Here is a 27,498-nt window from a genome sequence, read left to right on the forward strand (position 1 = left end):
TGGAATTTAATGCAATTAAGAGCATCTTTGGGGAGTTGAATTCACTCACCCAAACATATGTTTTACTTAAAAAATGTTTTCTGGAGACAGAAGATGGCGGCGATATAGGCAGACACGTCCCAGGTCGTGTCCTGGAGCAAATGGAGTGAGCAGCTGAAACTAATAACACCCACCCCGAATTGGAGAAATTGCTCAGCTGGTGAGACGGTTTGCAGCCGGGAGAGCAGAACTCTCCTGGAAAGGTAAAAAACCAGGGATTTGGGCAGGAAAGTTTGCCAGACCTCTGAACCCAGAGAGTCAGAGAGAGACCGCGTGGCAGACAGCCACATCCCTTGGGACAGGCACAGCCCCTGACGGGGGAAAGGAGAACCGAGGGATTCCTGGCGCCGCCAGGGGAATTGTGAGAGCTGGGTTCTGTGATCACGGAGGACTGAGCCTAAAGGGGACAGCCTGAAGAGCTGACCAGACCATGCAGTCCCGGTAAGAGAAGAAGCTTACAGAAACCAAGCCTTCCCTGTTTCCGCGGCTGGCGTTTGTTTGTTTGTTTTCACTGAATCCTGTTCATGGGACATTTAGGATACAGACACTCACCTGTGCTGAAGAGAGGGAGAGTGTGCGGAGGAGTGGAATCTGGGGAGAGACTGGGGAAAGAGGGGGAGCCGGGAGAGGTGGTAGTGAATTGAGTGCTGAGACACCCCAGAGCCCAGGACTGGGGCAGCCACCCGCTCCTGAGAGGGAGTCTCCTCCCCCCAGCCCCCAGGCAAGGAGCACAGCCACACCCAGATTCCACCCTGTACGAGATCAAGGATTAAGATAACCTGATCAGTCCCTGGGAGTTAACAGGGTCTGGCCTATAGGGGGATTTTCAATCCCAGCAACAACATAGCGCTGGTAACTAACTATTACGCAGTCAGCTCTGGGCAGTGAACTTCCACTGGACAGAGAGGCCCTATAGCCTCAGAGGCCAACCCCAGAACACTGCCACCCAGAGGCTGACCCACAAACTGACTCTTTGCTAAACACAAAATAAGGCAGTCTGGGAAATAAATGCGGCATGCTTTAAAATAAGGACTGTGGTTTACAACACAGAGGAACAGTATATCGCAGGGAAACTCAACACTCTCCTGAATACCTGGAAGGTCTAAGGCGAGCCACACTGAAGAATAGAAGAAACGAAGGACCTTCACTACTGCAATTTTTTTTCTTTTTTCACTTTTTAACTAAGAAACCAATTTTTTTTTCATTCTTTTTTTTTCTGTTCTTTTTTTTTTCTTTTTTTTTTCTTTCTTTTCTTCTTTTTCCATCACCTGATTTTACCCTTTTAATTACTACCTTCTTATTTTTAACCAGTATTATTACTGCTACCATTTTACCATTTTTTAAAGTGCCATTTTATTTTTTCTTTATTTTATTTTGGGATTAGTGTTCACCATTCTATTTTCATCGTTATATTATTGGTTGTTTCTAGTTTGCATTCATATCCAGGGAGCTGTTGCTGGAATTTGTTGGGATTAATGGCTGTTCTATAGGAGTATTCTCCTCATATAAAAAGTCTCTTCCCTCTTCCACTTCATTCTCTCTTTTCGATCTTTTTTTTTTTTTTCTTTTCTCGCTTTTATTTTCCCCCTTCCTTTTTCCCAATTTCATTTTTGCACTCCCTTTTTTTGGTCCCTACTTTTCTTTTCCTTTTTCTCTTTTATCTTTTTCTCTTCCTTCTTCCTTATCCCCTAATTCTCTTAATTCAGGTGGTCACCTTTAATTGGGGTTATTAATATCGTGAATATATTTGTGTATAGTGCCTGGTACGTGGTGCCTTGTTGTGTTGTATTTTGTGCCTTTAAATCAACGCAGCAGATCCAAGCAACAGCAACCTCCTGAGCACCTCATCCTCTGCTGAGGAACAGCAGCTGTACGTGAAACCTCGCCCCACCAGCCGGAAGAGCCACCACAGCTGTGAACAGCACCCACCAGAGGAGCTGCTGCCAACTGAAGAGCAGCTGCTACCACAACCGCCCGAAGAGCAACCACAGACCAAGGAGTCACTGCCACCAAGGGAGCAACCACTGAACAACTCAACGTCTAGATATGTCAGTGAGATCAAACATGGGTAGACAAAGAAACCCCCAAAGGAAAGAGAAGGAGGACTCTCCAGAAAAGCAGCTAAGTAATACAGAGGCATGCAACATGACAGATAAAGAATTCAGAATAAGGATCCTAGAGTGCATAAACCGGATGGAGGAAAAAATCGACAACCTCTGCAAGAAGCAAGAAGAAACAGATGAAAAAATCGATAACATATGGAAGAAGCTAGAAGAAACAGATGAAAAAATCAATAACATATGGAAGAAGCTAGAAGAAACAGATGAAAAAATCAACAACCTAAGTAAGACCCAAGAAGAAATGAAGAGTGATATAGCTGCAATGAAAAACTCCATTGAAAGTATCAACAGTAGACTAGGAGAAGCGGAGGACCGAATAAGTGAATTAGAAGACAAGGAAGCAAAACACACCCAAAATGTACTGCAATTGGAGAAAAAAATTAAAAGACAGGAGGAGAGCCTAAGGGAGCTTTGGGACAACATGAAACGAAATAACATACGAATAATAGGAGTACCAGAACAACAGAAAGATGAACAAGGATTAGAAAACCTACTCGAAGAAATAATATCAGAAAACTTTCCTGAGGTGGGGAAGAAAAAAGTCACACAAGCCCAGAGAGTCCCAAACAAGGTGAACCCGAAAAGACCCACACCAAGACACATCATAATCACCATGGCAAATGTTCAGGACAAAGAGAGAATCTTACAGGCTGCAAGAGAGAGACGGAAAGTTACATACAAGGGATCTCCCATTAGATTGTCAAATGACTTCTCAACAGAAACACATCAGGCCAGAAAAGAATGGACTGAAATTTACAAAGTGATGCAAAGCAAAGGACTGAATCCAAGAATACTCTATCCAGCAAGGCTATCATTCAAACTTGAAGGGGAAATAAGAAGCTTCACAGACAAAAAAAGACTAAGGGAGTTTGTCACCACCAAGCCAGCAATGCAAGGAATGCTAAAGGGACTGGTATAAAAAGAAGAAATAAAAAGCTCAGAAAGAAAACAGCCACACACACACACAAAAAGAAATGGCTACAAACAAGTACCTTTCAATAATAACTTTAAACGTAAACGGACTAAATGCTCCAACCAAAAGACATCGAGTGGCTGAATGGATAAAAAAACATGACCCATACATCTGCTGTCTACAAGAAACCCACCTCATTAGAAGGGACTCACACAGACTGAAAGTGAAAGGATGGAAAAATATCTTTCAGGCAAATGGAAAGGAAAAGAAAGCTGGGGTAGCAATACTTATATCGGACAAAATAGACCTCAAAGTGAAGGCCTTAACAAGAGATAAGGAAGGCCACTTCATAATACTAAAGGGATCAATACAACAAGAAGATATAACCCTGGTAAACATATATGCACCCAATGTAGGAGCACCCAAATTCATAAAAAAACTCCTGGAAAATATCAAAGGTGAGATCGACAACAATACAATCATAGTAGGGGACTTTAATACACCATTGACAGCACTGGATAAGTCCTACAGACAAACAATCAGCAAAGATACAGCAATCCTAAATGACTCACTAGATCAGATGGACTTAATAGACATCTTCAGAACACTTCACCCCAAAGCCAGAGAATATACGTTCTTCTCAGGTGCTCATGGGACATATTCAAAAATAGACCACATATTGGGTCACAAGCAAAGTATCCCCAAATTCAAGAAGATTGAAATCATAAAAAGCGTCTTCGCAGACCACGATGGCATAATATTAGAAATGAACTACAATAAAAACAACCCAAAATACTCAAACATTTGGAAGCTGAATAGCATGTTATTAAATATTGATTGGGTTACCAATGAGATCAAAGAAGAAATTAAAAACATCCTGGAAACTAATGACAATGAAAACACAACAATCCAAAACCTATGGGACACATTGAAAGCAGTCCTGAGAGGGAAGTTTATAGCTCTACAGGCCTATCTCAAAAAACAAGAAAAAATGGTAGTAAATCATCTAACTCTACAACTCAAAGAATTAGAAAGAGAGCAACAAGAAAACCCCAGAGTGAGCAGAAGGAAGGAGATAATAAAGATTAGAGCAGAAATAAATGACATAGAGACCAAAAAAACAATACAGAAAATCAATGAAACCAAGAGCTGGTTCTTTGAAAGGATAAACAAGATTGATAAACCTCTAGCCAGACTCACCAAGAAGCAGAGAGAGAGGACCCAAATAAATAAAATCAGAAACGATAGAGGCGAAATAACAACAGACCCCACAGAAATACAAATGATTGTTAAAAAATACTATGGACAGCTTTACTCCAACAAACTAGACAACCTGGAGGAAATGGACAAATTCCTAGAAAAATACAGCATTCCAAAACTCAATCAGGAAGAATCTAAAAATCTCAACAGGCCAATAACTATGGAAGAAATTGAAGCAGTCATCAAAAAGCTTCCATCAAACAAAAGCCCAGGACCAGACGGCTTCACAGGGGAGTTTTACCAAACATTCAAGGAAGAACTAAAACCTATCCTCCTCAGACTACAACAAAAAATTCAAGAGGAAGGAACACTTCCAAGCTCATTCTATGAAGCCAGCATCACCCTAATACCAAAACCAGGTAAAGACAACACAATGAAAGAGAATTACAGGCCAATATCCCTCATGAACATAGATGCCAAAATCCTCAACAAAATTTTAGCAAATCGGATCCAGCAGTACATCAGAAAGATCATACACCATGACCAAGTAGGATTTATCCCAGGGATGCAAGGATGGTACAATATCCGCAAATCAATAAACGTGATACATCACATAAACAAATTGAAAGAAAAAAACCACATGGTCATATCAATTGATGCAGAAAAAGCATTTGACAAAATTCAACACCCATTTTTGATAAAAACTCTCAGCAAGGTGGGAGTAGAAGGATCATACCTCAACATAATAAAAGCCATATATGACAGGCCCACAGCCAACATCATACTCAACGGACAAAAACTAACACCATTTCCCCTAAGAACAGGAACAAGACAGGGATGCCCCCTCTCACCACTCCTGTTCAACATAGTACTGGAAGTGTTAGCCATTGCAATTCGGCAAGAAGAAGAAATAAAAGGCATCCAAATTGGAAAAGAGGAAGTAAAACTGTCCTTATTTGCAGACGACATGATATTATACATACAAAACCCTAGAGACGCCATCAAAAAGCTACTAGACTTAATACATGAATTTGGCAATGTAGCAGGATACAAAATTAACCCCAAGAAATCTGAGGCATTTCTATACACCAATAGTGAACTTTCAGAAAGAGAGATTATAAAAACAATCCCGTTTACCATTGCACCAAAAAAACTAAGCTACCTAGGAATAAACTTAACTAAAGAGGTAAAAGACCTCTACTCAGAAAACTACAGGACGTTGAAAAAAGACATAGAGGAAGACATAAACAGATGGAAGAACATACCGTGTTCATGGATTGGTAGAATCAACATCATCAAAATGTCCATACTACCCAAAGCAATCTATAAATTCAACGCACTTCCCATTAAAGTACCAACAGCATACTTCAGAGATCTAGAACGAACTTTCCAAAAATTCATCTGGAATAAAAAAAGACCCCGAATAGCTGCAGCAATCCTGAAAAAGAACAAAGTAGGTGGGATCTCAATACCAGATATCAAGTTGTATTACAAAGCCACTGTTCTCAAAACTGCATGGTACTGGCACAAGAATAGGCATACAGATCAATGGAATAGAATAGAGAGCCCAGAAATCGGCCCAAACCAATATGCTCAATTAATATTTGACAAAGGAGGCAAGAACATACAATGGAGCCAAGATAGTCTCTTCAATAAATGGTGTTGGGAAAATTGGACAGATATATGCAAGAAAATGAAACTAGACCACCAACTTAGACCATACACAAAAATAAACTCAAAATGGATAAACGACTTAAATGTATGACAGGAAACCATAAAAATTCTAGAAGAATCCAAAGGCAACAAAATCTCAGACATATGCCGAAGCAATTTCTTCACTGATACAGCTCCTAGGGCACTTGAAACTAAAGAAAAAATGAACAAATGGGACTACATCAAAATAAAAAGCTTCTGCACAGCAAAAGAAACCATCAACAAAACAACGAGAAAACCCACTGTGTGGGAAAACATATTTGCCAATGTCATATCTGATAAGGGCCTAATCTCCAAAATTTACAGGGAATTCATACAACTTAACAAAAGGAAGATAAACAATCCAATCAAAAAATGGGCAAAGGACCTAAATAGACACCTTTCAAAAGAGGACATTCAGAAAGCCAAGAGACATATGAAAACATGCTCCAAGTCACTAATCATCTGAGAGATGCAAATCAAAACAACAATGAGGTACCATCTCACACCTGTCAGACTGGCTATCATCAACAAATCAACAAACGACAAGTGCTGGAGAGGATGTGGAGAAAAAGGAACACTTGTGCACTGCTGGTGGGAATGCAGACTTGTGCAGCCACTATGGAAGACAGTATGGAGTTTCCTTAAAAAACTGAAAATGGAACTCCCATTTGACCCTGTGATCCCACTTCTAGGAATATATCCCAAGAAATCAGAAAGGATATATGCACCCCTATGTTCATAGCAGCACAATTCACCATAGCTAAGATCTGGAAACAGCCTAAGTGCCCATCAGTAGATGAATGGATTAGAAAACTGTGGTACATCTACACGATGGAATACTATGCTGCTGTAAAAAGGAAGGAACTCTTACCATTTGCAACGTCATGGATGGAACTGGAGAGCATTATGCTAAGTGAAATAAGCCAGTCAATGAAGGAAAAATACTACATGATCTCACTCATTCATGGATAATAGAGACCATTATAAACTTTTGAACAATAATAGATACAGAGGCAGAGCTGCCTCAAACAGATTGTCAAACTGCAGCGGGAAGGCCGGGGAGGGTTGGGGGGCAGGAGGTAGGGGGGTTAGAGATCTACTAAAGGACTTGTATGCATGCATATAAGCATAACCAATGGACATAAGACACTGGGGGATAGGGGAGGCTAGGGGACTGTCTAGCGCGGGGGGAAAATGGACACATATGTAATACCCTTTGTAATACTTTAAGCAATAAAAAAAAATGTTTTCCTTTATTAATGTTTTATTCTTAAAATCTTTATTGTTGAAAGTATTACATATATCCCCTTTTTCCCCATTGACCCTTTGTAGTGCCCCTGCCCCGCTTGTTTAAAGTTTTTAATCATTCTTTCTTATATTTATCTAATCGAAAAATCTCTTCCAACTCTACTTTCTATGTTTTCTTCTATACCTGTTACTATCAAGAGTAATATCCTTGGTCTAGTTTTTATGAGGACTTCCTCCTTGCTGGCAAGCTTGAAATAAAACTTTGATAGTTTCATCAATTTATTTGAAGTGTTCATATTTTTTTTACCTGACTAATTTCCTCTCTAGGTTGTTTGATGATTAGACAAATTTTAATTCTCAGAGTTTCAGTTTACTCGATTGGTAAATAAAGCAGATAGTTAAATCATTATTTCAAAACTACAGTTCTTAGAGCTTTTTAAGAAAAAAATGTTCACAAATACCAAATATTGATTGAAATCATATTTTATTACAATGTTAACTTAAACATGTATGGATATAAGTTAGAAAAACCTTATGCTTATATTTCTAACATGATTAAAATGTTTGTATAATATGAAATATTATGTTAAAATTCTCAGTTCAAATGTTTCGCAAAATTAATTTACACATTAAAATAATAACAACAATAATAAAATTATTTTCAGCAGTTTCTATTTGAAGAGCAATACTCTTTTTCATTTATCCTCACAAATACCTCATGAGGTAGTTACTATTAGCTTTTTTTATAGAAGAAGAAAGCAAAATTGCCTTACTAGGGCCCCTCTACTAGGATGATATTATTCATCTACATTTTAGTGTTCAACTGTACCAACTTCATATTTTTTTATTTTGAGCATGATGAGAGAGCACTTGGCTATAATTGTCATCTCAGTTATTAGTGTAACTTTATAATTACTCAATAACTAATAATAAAATGTATTTTATTGGATGATAAATTTAAAGGTTTAACCAAAATAAAGTATTAAAAATAAAACATTTGTTAATAATTTTTTCATTGCTTCAAAGTAACTTTAATAAATTAATGCAAATTGACATGTATCATGGTGTAGACTGCATTATAATTTCACTCTAATTTCAGTTATCAACTGCTCAAATAACAATTTTCTTGAATTTTTAATACATCTACAAACACGTTACTTTTAAGGACAAGTCTCCAATAATATTTCTCTATTTGAACTTCTCTACAATTTTTCATTATACACATGACATTATTTTATCATTTTATTTATATACTAGAGGCCTGGTGCATGAATTTGTGTACAGGTGGGATCCCTCTGGGTGGCCTGCAGGGATCGAGCTGAAACCGACAGTCCAACGCTGCCTGCAGCTCCTACCTGCCATTCCTGCTCATCCCAGCCTGCCTCAGGCTCACGCTCAATCAGCCCTGATGGGAAGAGGCTTGCGCTGCTGCAGCAGCAGCACTTGCCAGTCATGAGCCCTGTGTCTGGTGCCTTCCCAAGGGGAGTGGCCTGTGGGATCAGGCTGAAACCGGGTCTCCGACATCCCCCGAGGAGTCCTGGATTGTGAGAAGGTGCAGGCCAGGCTGAGGGACCCCACCGGTGCATGATCGGGCCTAGGAGGGACCACAGGAGGGCTCCAGGGCATGTCCGGCCCATCTTGCTCAGTCCCAATTTGCCGGAACCCAGCAGCAAGCTAACCTACTGGTCGGAGCATCTGTCCCCTGGTGGTCAGTGCACATCATAGCGACTGGTCAACCAGTTGGCTATCTGCCCCCTGGTGGTCAGTGAATATCATAGTGAGCAGTTGAGCAACCTTAGCATACTATTAGCATATTACACTTTGATTGGTTGTTCGGTTGTTCTGCTGTTTGGTCTTTTTGCATATTACCCTTTAATTATATAGGATTCATTTATATATTCAGTCTATATCCATTTTTTCTCCCTAACTTGTGCAATATAATGTCTTACTCCATTCCACCATGTTATTTTAATGATGTCTAATGAGTCCTCTTTTATTAAATAATCAACAAAATTGTTATTTAATCAATTATTTGAAAAATTTAATTATATAGAACTCTATAGCTATCTAAATGCATAGAAGTTCCCTAGAAACTGGAAATTTGTCATTCTCATTTTGATTGTAATAGAAAAAAAATTTTTAAGCATACTCTAGATCAGGTAATTTCAATACCAGCATTTACATTTGTTTTTACAATCCACTGGCTCCAAATACCTTTTCACTAGGGTATCCATTCTTCTCAGACATTTCAAAGTAGCCAGACATTTTACTCTTCTGGCATAATCCCATTTGTGTCTAATAATAACTAGACCCCTGTTATACACTCAAAAGTGGCTTAGTTTGGACAATAAATTATATGGCCACTTTATTTACAACCAATGCCACCATTTCATTGCTACATTAAGAAGAGTTTTATAGCAAAATTTTCTGTGATTATTAAAATTTTGTGATTTTAAAATGCTTTTATTAAAATCATTTTAGAAAAACTCTTCCAATTTTTATATAACCATTATTTTTACATAAATAACATTTTTATTATTTAGTGCCCACATAGCTAATTTTTTATTTTTAAATTGTTACAATGAATGTGGAAATCATAAGCTAAGTAGTAAAAATAATTCTAAATTTCTGATGCTTCTTTTTGATGAGAACGCAGGAGGGTAACAAAGTCATATGGACCCTCTGGATCTAGGATGATCAATATGAGAGTTCATCTGGAGACTCATTCATGGAACCAGAGTACAGGGAGATTCAAAAAGTGATCACCAGTTAGCAACTTACAGATATCGCAAGAGAAAAAAATATCAAAGAAAAGCATAACATAACTTAAATAAGGAAATGATGACTCAAATTATTGGCAGACGTAAATAAGAAATACAGATCAATAAATAAAGAAGAAAGCATGTTATAGTAAATTACAATATTAATGAAATGACAACAGTGTCATGGTTATTTTTCTTACAGCATATTCATGGTTTAATCATCTTAAGTGAAACAAATTTCACTTGAACAGGGTATGTAATGAGGAGGGAAAGTACCTTTCAGATGACCTGCCTTCCAATCAAAAATGATTTCTGGCACCACACTTTCCTCAAAGCATTCTTCATCTCCATGTTTCTGAGTGTATAGATTAGAGGGTTGAACATGGGAGCAATGATGGTGTAGAAAGGAGCAAACACTTCATCTTCTGGAAAAGTTGTGGCTGGTCTAATGTAAATGAAGAGGGCAGGCACAAGGAACAGGACCACCACTGTGATGTGAGAACCGCAAGTGGAAAGAGCTTTGGCACGGCTCTGTGCAGGGGAAGCCCTGATGGTGTACAATATCATAAAGTAAGACACCATCAAAATCACAAAAGTCACCAAAGCGATCAGACCTGAATTAACAATTACCAAGAGACCAATTCCATAGGTGTCAGTGCAAGCCAGTTTCAGCAAAGGATACACGTCGCAGAAATAGTGATCTATCTCACTGGGGCCACAGAACGGTAGAAAGACGGTGAGAAGAAACTGACTGGCAGAGTGGACAAATGCCACAGTGCAACAAGCTACGATGATCCTGTTACACTTTTGCCTGCTCATGATGATGACGTAGCACAGGGGATTGCAGATGGCCACATAGCGGTCATAGGCCATCCCTGTGAGGATAAAGATCTCAATGCCTCCAAGGAAGTGGAGGATAAAAAGCTGTGTCATGCAGTTATTAAAGGAAATGGTCTTCCTTTCTGCCAGTAAATCAGTCATTAGCTTGGGCACCACTGTTGATGTATAGCAAAGGTCAAAGAGAGAGAGGCAATTAAGGAAGAAATACATGGGTTGGTCAACTAGCGGACTGCATATGATAGAAATCATTATGAGCAAATTTCCCATCCAAATAACAATATAACAAAGTAAAAACAATACAAAGTAGAGGATTTCAATGTTCTTGTTTTGAGATAGTCCCAGGAGAATAAACACAGTGACATTATTTCTATTTTCCATGGCCCAGTGCAGAGAAAATGCATTAATAGTTCCCTGAAAAGAATGCATAAGTCATAAGTCAATGTTGGAAATGTTCATGGATAAGATTGATGATAACACTAATATCATGAAACTACTGGTATGTTTAAGGAATGGAAATGTTCCCAGTGTTTCAGAAAATAAATATCTGATATTTAATAATTTTAAAATTAGTCTCATGGTGATCTCCGTAAGTCAGTCTTTCAGGACATTATGTTCAGTCTTGATATTAATAAAAATGAATGCATTCAGTCCTGGCCGCTGTAGATCAGTTGTTTGGGCATCATCTGTGTACTGGTTTGGTTCTCTGTCTGGGCAAATGCCCAGGTTGCAGGCTTGATCCCCAGTGGGGAGCATGCAGGAGGCAGCTGATAGATGTCTCATTCTCACATCAATGTTTCTCTACCTTCTTCTCTCTAAAAATCAATTAAAATATTTTAAAAATAAGAATGCATTCAATCAATTTAAAAATGTTTTAAAATTATTATTAGGTGCCCAATATTTTCCAATTCTAAAGTAATATATCTAAGTCCTTGGAAAGACATTACTCTGGATCTTTTCAAACTCATATTTGTTAAAGATGCAAGTATTAGTCACACAGAGTTTTTGTTTAATGTATAGAAGCAAAGATTCACATAGGGATACATCTACATTTACATAGTGGAAGACAAAAACTCTACAAGGGGCCCATGGAATTGGTTCGAATCATTTTTTGATTGCTTGTTTACTTTTATCTTAGTCTCATGAAGGTAAAATGCTGATATTGTATAATAGAAGCGTAGCTTTTTCCATAGGGACGTCAATAATAATCATATATTTAAAAGAACCACAGAATAAAGGAATAGTTAAAATTTCTAAAGAGAAGCATACAGCAGTCGTCCCTTCATGGTTTTGCTCTTGACTCGGTGTATCAAATTTTACAAGTCAATTTCTTCTCAGTGGTTTAAATAAAAGTATGAGTTTTTGTTCTATATTTGTTCAATCAATACCTTTTGCCAAAACTCATAAAGAATCTTGACACTGCATAATTCATAAAAAAAAAAGTTTGTGGGAAAGTTTTATATGAAGACAAACAGATGGGATATAGGTTCTATTACTAATTATAGCAGTGTGTGAATTTGGGTCCCAGTCACTTTATTTCTTTGAATTTAACTTAGCTCATTTGTGAAATGAGGACTTGAACTTTGTCACAAAAATGAAACTCAAATAAATCAAAAAATGACCATTGATTTATTAACCATAACAGTATTCATTGCTGATTTTATCTCAATGTTAGTGTTACTAAGTCAATAATCTGGTGACCACATGGTCCAATTCTCTTTAGTATAAATTCTGACCTCAAAATTGTATCATTAATACTCACCACCTTTTCTTAAAATGTGTGCTATACCTTCTGCCCTAATCTTGTCAATTTGTTTCAAATTCTCTCCTTCTTATTATTTTATAGATTTAAGTTATTCTGTCACCTTTCAATTAAAAATACCTTTGTAATGGGTCTTTAAAACCAATTTATTTCTATGGTGCAATTTTAAGATTTAGAATTAGCTTATAGTGACGCCATTGAAAAATAAGTGTTCATGCCTCCAATTATAGTATGTAAATACTTCCTTACTTACAAACAAATAAACACTATTTAAAAATAATGTTTTAAAAGCTGTTCTAATTTTTACTCTTAAAGTAATTGCTTGTTCATATGAATGGGCATAAATAAGACCATTATTTAAATCCTGTGCATGGAAATAACCACCTGAATTGTTCTCCCCTCCCATTCCCCAGAAACTACTGCCTGTATTTCTGTCTTCTCAACTATGGACTATAAGATCTCTAGTTTCTATTCTTGAGGTAGTCATCCAGTTTAGGTGGGAGCTCCTATCTTTATATCATTCAACAGTTTGTTATCTAAAATGGAGAGAAATAACTTTTTCCCTTAAATAAATCAGATAGTTATGAGTTTCAAATTCAAAACTGAGTTGGTCCGACGGTTGTGGGTTATTGTTAAGCTGATTAACAAAACTGGATGAAGAATTTTGAAAAAAATAAATAAATAAAACATTGGGTAAGCAACTATGGTATTAAATTTAGTTTGAAGCACATGCAAGAGTAATAATACCTTAGAGAGGTAAAAATTTAAGTAAATATTAATTGTATCTATTGAACACCTAAGTGCTACTTAGCAAACCAGAATTTACACCCAGAGTTTTCTGAGTCTAGATCCTGAGTTCTTATATAAAAACGTAGTAAAAGCAACAGAGTAAATTTATGTTAACAATACCACTTTTTCACCTAATTATTTCCTTTTTTCTAATTATTTTATGTAAAGCCAGATAACGTCTAAAGTTATTGTCCTTGAATCATTTCAGGCATTCTAATTTTGATATGAAGATGACAAAATGAGATAATAAATTAATCCAGGAGGACCTTGAAACCTTTTTTTGAGGAAGATGATTACAGCTAAGCCAGATAAAACACCGATTCAGGTATTACATGAATATGGCATGAAGACCAAGAACTTCCCGGTGTATAAATGTGAAAGATCCAATATGCAAATCCACGTGCCCAGTTTCACCTTCAGAGTAACCGTTGGTGACATAACCTGCACAGGTGAAGGTACAAGTAAGAAGCTGGCAAAATATAGGGCTGCAGGGGCTGCCCTAAACATTTTGAAAGCCAATGCAAGTATTCCCTTTGCCGTGTCTGACCCCATAATGACTGACCCTTCCAAACAATCAATGAATCAGCTTAATCCTATTGGTTGGTTATAGGAATTGGCTATTCATCATGGCTAGTCATCATTACTAAATATACCCTTTCCTAGGAGGGAGGACTTGCTCATAAGAAAGAATGTATGACAGTTTGCAAGCAAGAGTCATTTATGGAAACTGGGTAGGGGACATCAAAAAAAAACAAGCCAAGAAAAATGCTGCTGAAACTTTTCTTAACAAATTTCTGTAATATTTATCCAGAAAATTACATTTCTTTAGCAAATGCAGCAAGACATTCTTTAGGATGTACTTGGCATTCTTTGAAGAATTCTCAGGGTGAAAAGATCGACCTACTAAAAAGAAGCCTCCTCAGTAGTCCAAATATTGATTACAACCAATTGCTTAGTGAAATCACCAAGGAACAAGATTTCAATATAACGTATTTGGATACAGAAGAACTGAGAGCCAACGGACAGTATCAGTGTCTCACTGAACTCTCCCCCAGTCCCATCGTAGTCTGCCATGGCTCTGGGATCTCCTGTGGCTATGCACAGTGATGCCGCCCACAATGCTTTGCAGTATTTAAAGATAATAGCAGAAAGAAAGTAAACTTGGAGCAACTTGTTGAAAGTAAACTTGTCAACTTCAGCAGCACATACAAAGTTCCTCTGTCACCCCTTCTCAAGCAAAGTGTTGACTGTAATGTTTGAGTTTGTGTGTCATTTCTAAATCTCATAGATTCCATCAGCACTCTAGAGTCAATTATTGCCTAGTTGTTATTAAACTCTTTTTAATGGCTTCAACTTTGTATTGGTATATTATATTTATAAACTTTGTACCATAGGCAGGATGTAGCACCCATTAGACAATGCCATGTACATAGAAGGAAGAAACTGCATGCTTTTTGATGATGATGATGATGAAATGATGAAATAAAACTGCTAATAGCAGTCTTTCTTCCTGGTGCTTAGCCTCGTCTTTGTGCAAGACTTTGCAAAGAGAATTCTAAGGAAGCCTCTTGGAATGACAGGGTTGAGGATGCACTAAGAGGCTTTGACTAAATGACTTAAATATCAGGGAACATGATTGGTCTGCTGTGTACTAATATTTGAATCCATGTAATAAAGAGATGTTGTTATAATGGGTTCTACTTATTAAAGTGTTATTGACTTGAAAAAAAATGAGCAAGCTAGTCTTGATGATTTATACGATATGTTTCAGTTAAGATTTCACATAACCCTTGGACTCCAAAATTGTTCAAAATAAAGATTTGAAAAACCTTGAGCATGAGGAAATGAAGTGAAATTGCTTGGGTTTATATTCTAGCTTTGTTATGAATAATCATATGGCCTCAGTATATTTTCAACTACACTATCAATAGGTCTAATAATTCTTATATTAGCTTACAATTTGAGCATTCCTGTGTGCCTAACACTCTTCTAAACATGTTATAGGCATAAACATTTTTAATCCTCATAATAGCACTAAGAAGTAAATATTAATTGTAAACCCATTTCACAGAAGAGGAAAGTGAGTTATAGAGATGTTAATTAGGCCAACACCATTGACCTAAGACATAATGGTATCAAGATCTAAAACCACATAAATCTCACTTAGCAATACACTTAGCAAAATGTTATGTACTTTGCGCAGTTCCTGATGCATAGCCTATACTGAATGAATAGGTGATACTATTGGTATTTAAAACAGAGGGTCTCACTGACCCCAATATGTCAATTTTTAATCTGTGCTAAAGTAAACTATATACATCCTTAATTTGCAGGATCCTAAATTCCTGAAATTCAGAGAGGCTCTCTTACATTCTGCTTTGAAATAGTTAGAAGCACTTTCACAAATTTAATTTTGAATTCTAGTCACCTCTTCCTTATCTGTGTGATTTTTGGCAAGCACTATTTTTCCTCAGACCATCATATCGCTGTTGGGAGTACATTTATCTCCCAACACTGTTGTGAGAATTAGCTAGATAAAGTGTATGTCACCCAGTTCATGGGAGGGGCTCAATAAACATTTCAATTATTTTGCCTTTGTTCTATCACTTGTCAACTACAGGTTATCATTCACTTAACCGATAATCAGTAGGATACCATTCATTTAGTCAATAACCAGTAAATGTGTGTTGAATTATTAAAATAAATAACTTCAATGACATAAAAGAGTATATAAGTAAAATATTCAATAATTGAAATTATCATCACCATTATTACAGACCACAAGAGCAGGTAAATAGAGATAAGGTAAATAGAGATTCAAGTTTTGAAATGCTTCTATTTGATTTTATAGTGGCCTTGCCTGGAGTCTTTGGTTAAATTAATTCTTGGGCCAACTTTTTTGGGGAAGAGAAGGGAATAGTGATCATGGTAGTGGTTATGGCAGGAAGCTTATTTGTCCTTTCATTTGGGTTTTCTCACTTTCTTGGTAACCTGTGAACCACTTTTATTCCTAATCAATGCTTTGTCATTTTTTACCAAAAGTTTTGATAATGATTTCTTCTTATTTGAAATTGGCTATCCAGCTAAGCAACAATTACCTGTCACTGTCTCCCTGTCCCTTTACAACATCCTGTCACACCCTCTATAGGGAACTTCTTGAATTTATTGCTTTCATAATCTCAAAACATATTAGTCTATAAAATTCAGAAAAGATCCCTATATTTACTTTTAACTGCAACCAAACTTCTATCTACACAATAAAGACAAAATATATTCCACTGGTATCACACATTCAGGCAGGATCATGGAAAGGAAGGAGAAATAATTCACCACCAGTGCTCTTCTATTTCAGCTGTCATTTTATCTCTATTCCTTCCTCTCAGCATTGTCTCTCTTTCCTCATTAAAATTCTGGTCATTCAACTGCTGCTCAGAATCTATCATTTCAGCTTCTTGAATTCACAGTTCCCTCAGCATAGTTCATTAGCCATTCATAGAAAAAAAACTATATTATTTCGGAGACAATTGACACCGGTTACTCAACCAATATTCACATGAACAATGAGAGGTCAGGTGTTCAGAGAAACAATTTGAAGGCAAGGAATACTTTTCATATCCAAAGAAGTCAAATCACAATCTATATTTCTAGCACTATATTATGCTTAGAGATGTCCAGGATCACATGATCAAATACTTAATAGAAAATACATTCTAAAACTGAATTTCTTTGAGCATTGACTATTCCTTACAAGTTGTTTTTTATTTACCTAAGCTCACCAGGTGGATTTCCATTAGATCCAAGTTATCAGACCTGCTTCTAGAAAAGAATCTGGATTATAAATAGTATGCAAGTGCAATTTTCTCTGTAGAATTACATTATCTCTCCCCCCCCCCTTTTCTTTCTCCCTGTCTCTCTCTAAACGTGTGTGTGTGTGTGTGTGTGTGTGTGTGTGTGTGTGTGTGTGTGTGTTTAGGCTTTACTAAGGAAGACACTATTAAATGTTTCTGTATAATTTCTTGAATGCTCAAGTATTTACTAGAAAATATTTTATAACTGGACTACCAGGTTTAAGGAATGTGAAAGCATATTAAGGTAAATGGTGTATGAGGAGGGTCATGTAATTAACACAGAATGGGAATGCCATGATCCATATGATCCATCCTAAGTTTATCTAGTCTACTTCTGTCTAACATCAGAACACACACACACACACACACACACAGTGATTTGCATTTCAGATGAATAATTGAAGATAAGTTATTTTAAAAAAAAAAAAAGAAGTAAGCTAACATGGAAATGAAAGAATAATGAAGGCTGGAAAACAGGATTAGAAGAAGCTACATGGAAAAAAATCAGAAGGGTTTATGTAGTTCAAAAGTACTTTCAGTCTAATTAAAACTGGGAAAATGAAGCAAAAGTTTTAAATTTTCTGGGATAGCTTCTGGTATGTGTCCAAGGCTTTTTTTGTTGTTATCATATTGTGTCTCACAAAAATAGTATGAAGTTATGTATTCTTATTGGAAATATGGGGAAGAAAAATCTAAGATCAGAAAAATAAACAAATGTCTTGAGGTTGCTCTGCTTGGAAGTACCAGAGGGAAGATTTAAACAAGTTCAGGTGTCTCCAAAATGTCTTATTTTAAACATATTTGTAAATGACCTAAAACGGGAAATATTAAAAAGTTGATGTAGTGATCATAAACTGCACTTATTTTAGCTTCAAGGTAGGTGGTAAAATATAATGATTAAAAGCATGACACCTGGAGGTGGACTGCCTGAAGCCAAATAATAGCTCCAACACTTTCTTAACAGTTTTATTGAGATATTTTTGACATACAAAAATTGCATATATTTATGGTGACAGAAGAAGGTTTGACTTTGGGTGGTGGGCACACAGTGCAATATACAGATGTATCATAGAACTGTACTTGAAACCTATATAATTTTGTTAACCAATGTCACTGCAATAAATTTAATTTTAATTGCATATATTTAATGTGTACAGCTCAATGTTTTGACATATGTATAATGTGAAATAATCACAATTAAACTACTTAAATATCTATTGTCTCTACATAGTTGTATGTGTGTTGAAAAGAGTTAAGTTCTATCCTCTTTGCAATTTCAAATATACAATGTGGTATTGCTAACTATAGTCACCGTGCTATATAGTAGAACTTAGAAGTTATGCTTTCCATATAACTGAAAGCCTGTACCCTTTTACCAACATCTCTCCATTTCCCACAACCCCTAGGCCCTAGTAACCACCGTTTATCTCTCTGCTTCTATATCATTTTCACATACCAGTGAGGTCATTCTGAAGTTCCCATTCTGTGTCTTGCTTGTTTCACTTAACCTAATGGCCCCGAGCTCCAACAAGATGTTGTAAATAACAGAATTTTCCTCTTTTTTGAGTCTGTGTATGTATCACATTTTCTATGTCCATTCATTAGTCAAGGACAATGAGATTGCAGCCATACCTTGCCTGCTGTGAATAATACTGCAATAAACTTAGGAGTGCAGATAGCCCTTCAAGATCATAATTTCATATCCTTGGGATACATACCCAACAGTAGGACTAATGGATCATATAGTAGTTCCATTTTTCATTTTATGAGGAAACGCCATACTCTTTTTCCATAATGATTGTATTAATTTACATTTCTTCCAGAAGTGTACAAGGGTTCCCTTCACTCCACATCCTCACCAACACTTATTATCTTTTTTAAAATTCTTTATTGTTTAAAGTATTACATATAGTATTACATATGTCTCCTTTCCCCCCCCATTGACCTCTCCCCAGCCACCCCCACCCCCCCAGCACATGCCCTCACCCCTCTAGTGTCTGTGTCCATTAGTTATGCTTATATGCATTCATACAAATCCTTTGGTTGATCTCTTCCACCCCTGCCACCCTCCCCTGCCTTCCCTGTAAAGTTTGATGGTCTATCTTGAGTCTTTTTAATAATAGCCACCAGTACTCTGGCAGGTGTGAGGTGCTATTTTTCATCTAGCTTTATTGAGATATAATCCTATCTAATAAAAGACAAACATGGTAATTAACCATACCTCCAACATGCTTCCCATTGGCTAATCAGGGTGATATGCAAATTAACTGCCAGCAAAGATGGCGGTTAATTTGCATATGTAGGCACAATGCTGGGAGGCGAAAGGGGAAGAAGCCACCTGCCACTCGGTGATTGGAAACCCAAGTAGCAACTAAGAGCCCGGTAGCAGGGCAAAAGTGGTCCTGGGGCTCAAACGGAAGGAGGCAATGGTGGGGCCCCGTCCCCTGTGCGGCCAGGCCATCCTTGCTGGGCTCAGGTGGAAAGCAGCAAAGGCGGGGTCCCCGCCCCTTGTGCAGCCTGCTCTGCGTGCGGCCAGGCCATTGGTGAGGAGCTCAGGTGGAACAAGGGGATGGCAGGGGGCTCTCCCCATGTGCAGCCTGCTCCATATGCAGCCCTTTCTGAGCGCAGCCCCAGCCATCCGCGCGGGGCTCAGAGGGAACATGGCGATGGCGGTGGCCCTGCCCCCTGTGCGCCCAGGCCATGGGCATTGGGCTCAGGAGGCTCCACCAGCGAAGCGGGACTGGGGATTGGGAATGGGCACAAGGCAGACCTCCTGGTCCTTCCCCTCAGCTGGCAGGCTCCTATCAATCTTCAGCAGGCCAGCAGAGGGTGGGGGCAGTTAGGGGCAAGCAGGCCGGCAGGGGGGGGTAGTTGGGGTGAGCACACTGGTACAGGGGGCAGTTGGGGCTGATCAGGCTTGAGGGGGGCGGGCATTTGGGGGCAAGCAGGCTGGTAGGCAGAGTGGTTAGGGGCAATCAGGCAGGCAGGCAGGTGAGTGGTTAGGAGCCAGTAGTCCCAGATTGTGAGAGGGATGTCCAACAGCCAGGGGTCCCAGATTAGAGAGGGTGCAGGCTAGGCTGAGGGACACTCCCCCCAGCCCCAGAGTGCACAAATTTTTGTGCACTGGGCCACTAGTTAATATATAAGTTGAGGGTATACAACCTGTTGATCTGATATATTTATATATCACAAAATGATTGCCACCATAACATTAGCTACCACCTCTATCATGTCACATAATTATCATTTTCTTCTTGTGGTGAAACATTTAAGATCTACTCTCTTAGCAGCTTTCAAGTATATAACAGTATTAATGGTATTTCAAATATATTAATACACTATAGTCACCATGCTGTATATTAGATCTCCAGAGCTTATTTGTCTTATAACTGGAAGTTTGTACCCTTTGAACACAATCTCCCCTCTTTTCCCCAGCCCCCAGCCAATGGTAACTACCATTCTTCTCTGTTTTTATGAGTTTGGCTATTTTATATTTCACATATAAGTGATATTATTCAGTGTTTGTTTTTCTCTGACTTATTTCACTTATCATAACCCCTGCAAGGTCTATTCATGATGTCACAAGAGGCAGGATTCCCTTTTTTTTCATGGCTGAATAGCATTCCATTGTTATATATACTTTTTTTTCCTTATCTTTTGACAGAGACTTAGGTTGTTGCCATACCTTGGCTATTTTGAGTGATGTTGCAGTGAACATGGAACCTCAAGACTCTCTTTGAGATCTTGTTTTTAGTTCCTTTGGATAAATACCCAGAGGTGGAATTGCTGAATCATATGGTAGTTCTATTTCTAATTTTTTTAGGGACCTCCACGTTGTTTTCCAGAGTGGCTGCACCAATTTACATCCTCATCAACAATGCACAGGGGTTCCCTTTTCTCCACAGCTTCACCAACACTTATCTTTTCTCTTTTTAATGGTAGTCATTTAACAGGTGTGAGATGCCATCTCATTACAGTTTTGATTTGTATTTCCCTAATGAATAATTATTCTGAGCACCTTTCCATGTACCTGTTGGCCATTTGAATGTCTTTGGAAAAATGTTATTTGTTTTTTGGTTATATTTTGGATAAAACCCCTTATCAGATAAATGGTTTCCAAATATCTCCTCCCATTTGATAGGTTGACTTTTCATCTTGTTGGTTGTTTCTTTTGCTATGCTTTCAATTAGAGTTATAGGCCTAACTGCAAGAATTGATTGGGTTTTAAAATTAATAAATAAAAATAGCTTTAACCTTTTTCAACAAATCAAAAATGAGTCTGGAAACTAAAGCTCACTGTTAGTTCTCTGGTGTGGTTCTGCTTGTGGAGGGAGACTAGGGGAAAGGCGTTCCCCAAGGTCATTAGTATTTTGCTTCACTTTCTTTATATAGACTTTATAAAAGTAGAGAAAAGACCATTTGTTGCCAAAGATACTGTGAAATGGCAGATTTTAGTCGGTGAGAGACAAAACCTGAGTAACAAAGGCTTGATTTCTATCAGCCTTTGACTTTTGGGGTCAGGAATTCTCTGGTAGTAATTATTCACAAAGCAATTCCTAAGGCTTCATTCTTGCTTTATTTTGGACAGCTGCACCAAAATTACCTCAGAAGAGATAGGAAAATAAAGCAAGACTCGACTTCTGGACAATATTGGTGAGATTTTCTTTCTTCTAAAACTAATCTAAAAAGTTTGTGGTGCCCTAACCGGTTTGGCTCAGTGGATAGAGCGTCGGCCTGTGGACTGAAGGGTCCCAGGTTCGATTCCGGTCAAGGGCATGTACCTTGGTTGCAAGCACAACCCCAGGAGTGGGTGTGCAGGAGGCAACATATCGATGTCTCTATATTTCTAACTTTCTATCCCTCTCCCTTCCTCTCTGTAAAAAATTAATAAAATACATTTTTTTTAAAAAAGTTTGTGAAAAGAGGGAATTCAATCAAATTGCTATATTTTGAAAACCTGTAATATAATTGCAAGAACCTTATCCTCGGAAATAAGAGGATAATAAAGTTATTGAGATAATGATAAGATAATAAAGTGAATCTAGACATGTCTATGAGATAGGACAGCATGGCTGTGAATAAACAAAGGCCAATAATTTCAAAGGAACATGAGGCATCATGTTTGAAATGCTCAGAAAGTGAAGGGAAGAATTCTTCTAGATGAGTCTTGATTTGAAGAGAAGGAAGACTTCTTCTAAGACCTTATGGTATGGACAGTGGGGGCACAGTTCCCAAGCTGTGTTTACACACCCAATTTCTTCTAGATGAGAACCAAGCAGCATAATTCACAGTTGTCAAAAACTGCTAACTGAGCTCTCTTAAATCAAAAGATTTTCTCAGTAGAAAATATTCTTCTTTTTTAAAATTCAGAAAGAAAATCCAAAGAAGGATGAGCATATAAAAGCAGGGGGAAGTGTTTGAGTCTGAATTTGAATTTCTATTACTATTACTATTATTATTATTATTATTATTATTATTATTATTACTATCACTATCACTATCACTATTACTATTACTATTACTATTACTATTACTATTACTATTACTATTACTATTACTATTACTATTACTATTACAAGAGAAGGCACATCTGTAATGAATGCTCTACCTACTCTTATATACAGACCTGAGGAAAGCCAGCCTGTACTTTCCCCAAAGTGGACATGCAAGTACAATATTGCTGCAAAGGGGCAGCTGAGGGCACTGAACTTGACAGATCTTGGGATGACATGCCTCAGATGGACAACATTTCTAATGACTACCTAAGACACTCTGTAATCCATCCTAACCGATAACTAAAGGAGTCGCTTCTGTGGCTTTGTTTGATGAATATCTTGCAAGCCACATGAGTCCAAACTGGTGTACATACCCCATTCCACACTTATATTCTAGTGACCTCACTAGAGTACCTGAAATTCCACCACTGAAGATTTATCTATTTAAAGTAAATATTCTCTTCATCCTAAACCCCTTGAAAATATCTTTGAGCAAAGATCTCTTCCAGAAATGATTAATTCATGCTTATCATTATAATGCAGAATTAATACTTATGCACAAGTATAAAATTATAGTGGGAGACCTAATATAAACTAGCATAAAATTGAAAGTTTAGAAGGATGCATGAAGAGATTCAGACAACAGTGTGGTGGTAACCAGAGGGAAGGGTGGGGGTGTTGGTAAAGGGTAAAGGGAGTCAAATACATGGTGACGGAAAAACGTTGACTTTGGGTGGTGGGCACACAACGCAATGTACAGATCATGTATATAGAAATGTACTTGAAATCTATTATTAACCAATGTTACCCCAATAAATTTAATTTTTTTAAAGGTGACCTTTTTAAAAAAAAAAAAAGGTGCATGAAAGAATGCTGAGGTTAAGGGCAACGTCCTTCCTTTATTTCTTTGTCTTTTTGTGTGTGTTATTGTTGTTTTTTTCCAGTTAACAGATAAATGTTTAAAATACCAAGTCTCAGTAATTCCTGTGGAATCCTCAAACACTGGGTTTGAAGACAGAAATTACCTGAGACTTCACTTCCCTTCCTTTCAAGTCAAACAGGTCCTGATCTGTCTCCAGAGGGTTTTTCTGTGGCTTTATCTCCTCTTCTCTCTGCCTCCTTATCAGGGTGTTAGGGCTATTTCAGGCTGACAGAATACATTTAACTTTATGGTAGGAATGTAGATGACAGTGAATGGAAAACCTTTCCATTTCACGGATGGGATAACAGAAGCCCCATGAAGCTAAGGGATTTCTCTGGAATTCCAGCACCATTATCTCAGAATCAGGTTTGTATCATGTTGGCCCTCCTTCTATGGCACCGCACCACTCTTCACTATAAGAACTTGATGGCAAAGAGGCGACAGTAAATTCATATACACAAAGATCAATGTTTCATAAGAAGAACAGCCTGTAGAAGTCACCCTTTCTCCATTCCTTGAAACCCTCATGGCTGTATTCAGGGGTGGAAATGTGGGCATATGTTTTTGTTTCTGTGTCAACTTTTCCAGATATATAATTATTACCATACCTCCAAACACAAAAGTTGTTTAAAAATTAAGCTGACTGCCTTCTACAGCATAAGAAGTACATTTTTAGAAACAGATCAAAATAACCTTAATAAAGGGTGAGGGAGGAAAGACTCTTGACCAGATGTGTGACTTAGAGGCTTTGCACTATCTCCCTAGAGTTTGTTTTCTCATCTGAAGTGAAGGAATGGACTATCACGCTCAGGTAGGATGCTCACACTCCAGTTTCTTCCTGTAGGCCTGACAGGCAGCAGTAATAGCCATTTTTCTGTTTTCAATGACTGTGATTATTTGTTTGTTTGAGTTGGAAATATTAACTCAGTTGGTCTCTGTTATGTTTTTCTTTCAGATAACCGAATTGTCTCTTGGGATCTTGGTCTGCTAGACTAAATCAATGGGAAAAAGAAACAATGTAACTGAATTTGTTTTCTGGGGCCTTTCTCAAAACCTAAAGGTTGAAGAAGTTTGTTTCGTGGTGTTTTCTTTCTTCTATGCAGTCATTCTCCTGGGAAACCTCCTCATCATGCTGACAGTTCACAAGGGCAACCTTTTCAAGTTTCCTATGTATTTCTTTCTCTGCTGCCTGTCTTTTGTGGACATTTGTTACTCTTCAGTCACCGCTCCTAAGATGATTGTGGACCTGTTAGCCAAGCGCAAAACTATCTCCTACGAAGGGTGCATGCTGCAAGTCTTCGGGGTACATTTCTTTGGTTGCACGGAGATCTTCCTCCTCACGGTAATGGCCTATGATCGCTATGTGGCTATCTGTAAACCCCTACACTACATGACTATCATGGGCCCGGACAGATGCAATAAAATGCTGCTGGGGACCTGGGTAGGTGGGTTCCTACACTCCATTATCCAAGTGGCCCTGATAGTCCAACTACCCTTTTGTGGACCCAATGAGATCGATCACTACTTTTGTGATGTCCACCCGATGCTGAAACTTGCCTGCACAGATACATATGTCGTTGGTGTTGTTGTGACAGCCAACAGTGGTACCATTGCTCTGGGGAGCTTTGTTATCTTGCTAATCTCTTATACTGTCATCCTGGTGTCCCTGAGAAAACAGTCAACAGATGGCAGGCGCAAAGCACTCTCCACCTGTGGCTCCCACATTGCCGTGGTCATCATCTTTTTTGGTCCCTGTACTTTCATGTATATGCGCCCTGATACTACCTTTTCAGAAGATAAGATGGTGGCTGTATTTTACACCATTATCACCCCTATGTTAAATCCACTGATTTATACGATGAGAAATGCAGAAGTAAAGAATGCAATGAAGAAACTATGGGGCAGAAAGGTTTTCCGGGAAGCTAATGATAAATAGTTGGAAGTAACAACTTAAGCTGGATAATCTTAAACTTCATCATCTGTACAATGAAGACAATAATAATCTTATGGGGTTTGGAGGAGAAAAAAGGAGAGAATAACACATTCTACAAAAGTAAGGTATTGTGTATCATCATTATTATTATATTTGTCCTAATATTTCATAATCAGACAATTTTCTAAAATATTTAGACCAGGGAAATCTTATTTAAACTCAGAAGCTCACCATGATTATACTTAGCACCATTATTTTCTCCCCATTTTTACCTTTGTGACACTTTCTTTAAAGAATGAGAGTTTATTGTGAAATTCTTAAGGGTGTTTTCTAGTGTTTAGAACTGTGATTGGTGCATACAAAGCACTCACTGTGTATATGTTGTATGAATGAAATGATATGTGAAAAATGATAGAGATCTAAACTAAAGCATATTTATGTAAGTCCTCCCAAATAGAGTGAAAATTAAACCTAATAATGTTAGAGTGGAAGGGGATTTGTCTGCAGAATGTAAAAGAGATAAAACAAGGGGTTAAAAATAAAATACTTGGGCCCTGGTCAGGTAGCTCAGTTGGTTAGAGGGTGGTCCCATATGCCAAAGTTTGCAGTTCACTCCTGGTCAGGGTACATATAGGACGCAGCCAATGAATGCATTAATAAGTGGAGCAACAAATCAGTGTTTCTCCCCTCCCCCCACCCCACCTTATGTCTCACTCCCTCCCTCCCCCTTCCTCTCTGTCTCTAAAAAAAAATCAATTTCAGCCTCTGGTCTTGGGGAAAAGCTTTTCCTTTCTCTAGGACTCATTTTCTTTACTCAAACAATACAAAAATTGAAAAAAAATACCTCTAAGATCCCCCTTTTAATGATAACATCCCATTAGTATGTTTCTTCTCACTCTAATCTTCACCTATATTCTGTCGCCTACTGTCCCTATTAATGTAAAGTGACTAACAGAAAATAAATAAACTGAATAAAAATTATCCATTTGTAAGACTAGGTGACTATCACTCAACTGACAGGATAAACACAATTTGTTGAAATTCAAATTTGGGAACTGTATTTTCTCCAATGTTTAGACCAAATGGCTCTACTAAAACCTGATTTCCAGCTATGGATTCCAGAAAGACTCATTCTGGACAGACAAACATGTCTTTCTTATGTGAACTGATACTTGCCCTAGTGCTACATTTCTCCTTCACACAATCCGAGCTTTATTATTCTATAGCAAATGAACATGACATTAATTACCTCTGCAATTGTTTCATTGTATTTTCCACAAATCTGATTATTTAAGTTACTGACTATACCTGGGTATATGTTTATGCTTGTGGAGTGTGTGTGTCTGTATGTCTATCTGTGTGCATGTGTGAACTTCATATAAAAGACTGTGAATAGTGCTTTAAAAAATTATCTCTGATGTCGATGCATTCATAAAATTAAAGATAAAAAATTATATATCAAAAGGCATTCAATCCCAATCAGAGGAGCCCAGAGTCTCCTGTTGGTTCCTTGGAACGAGATGACCAAGAATGGTGAGAACTCAGACTCTGCACAGTTTCAGTGGGGTTGAGTCTGGTCAACAACACCATTTTATTTCATAGAAATATAATCACAACATCGACTGCCGGCTTTGCAGTTTTAAAACCTTGTTGTTACAAGATCGAAGTTGGGACTTTGATTAGAGCCTTCATTGATGAAAATAAATGACAACCTTTCTCATTTTCTAGATGAATAAATTAGCTTACGCATAGTAGAAAAATTAAAGCTGTGTCTCCCTGTATTTTCTAACCAGTGATTGTAGGAAAAAATATTTTAAACATATTTCCATGCACTGCTCAATTTAATATGTAAAGAGAACTTTGATGTGCATGTCTTCATATTGCATCCCTTTGCTCATTTAAACATATCCAGGAGGTTAAAACATTTATCACATG

At 37.7% G+C, this 27,498-nt stretch overlaps 2 protein-coding genes and 1 pseudogene across 2 annotated transcripts; 2 read left to right on the forward strand and 1 right to left on the reverse strand.

Moving 5' to 3' along the window:
* Positions 1 to 10,256: 10,256 nt before the first annotated feature.
* On the reverse strand, positions 10,257 to 11,195 carry LOC132241951 (olfactory receptor 4P4-like). Its single transcript, XM_059710901.1, has one exon. It carries the CDS (start codon positions 11,193 to 11,195, stop codon positions 10,257 to 10,259), a length of 939 nt encoding a protein of 312 aa, XP_059566884.1.
* A 2,459-nt stretch (positions 11,196 to 13,654) lies between these two features.
* LOC132242301 (interferon-inducible double-stranded RNA-dependent protein kinase activator A-like) lies at positions 13,655 to 14,524 on the forward strand (annotated as a pseudogene).
* A 10,068-nt stretch (positions 14,525 to 24,592) lies between these two features.
* LOC132242302 (olfactory receptor 4S2) lies at positions 24,593 to 26,105 on the forward strand. Its single transcript, XM_059711202.1, has one exon. It carries the CDS (start codon positions 24,631 to 24,633, stop codon positions 25,564 to 25,566), a length of 936 nt encoding a protein of 311 aa, XP_059567185.1. The 5' UTR covers positions 24,593 to 24,630; the 3' UTR covers positions 25,567 to 26,105.
* Positions 26,106 to 27,498: the final 1,393 nt, after the last annotated feature.

This window comes from Myotis daubentonii, chromosome 9 (assembly GCF_963259705.1).
Source record: "Myotis daubentonii chromosome 9, mMyoDau2.1, whole genome shotgun sequence".
Classification (NCBI taxonomy): domain Eukaryota; kingdom Metazoa; phylum Chordata; class Mammalia; order Chiroptera; family Vespertilionidae; genus Myotis; species Myotis daubentonii.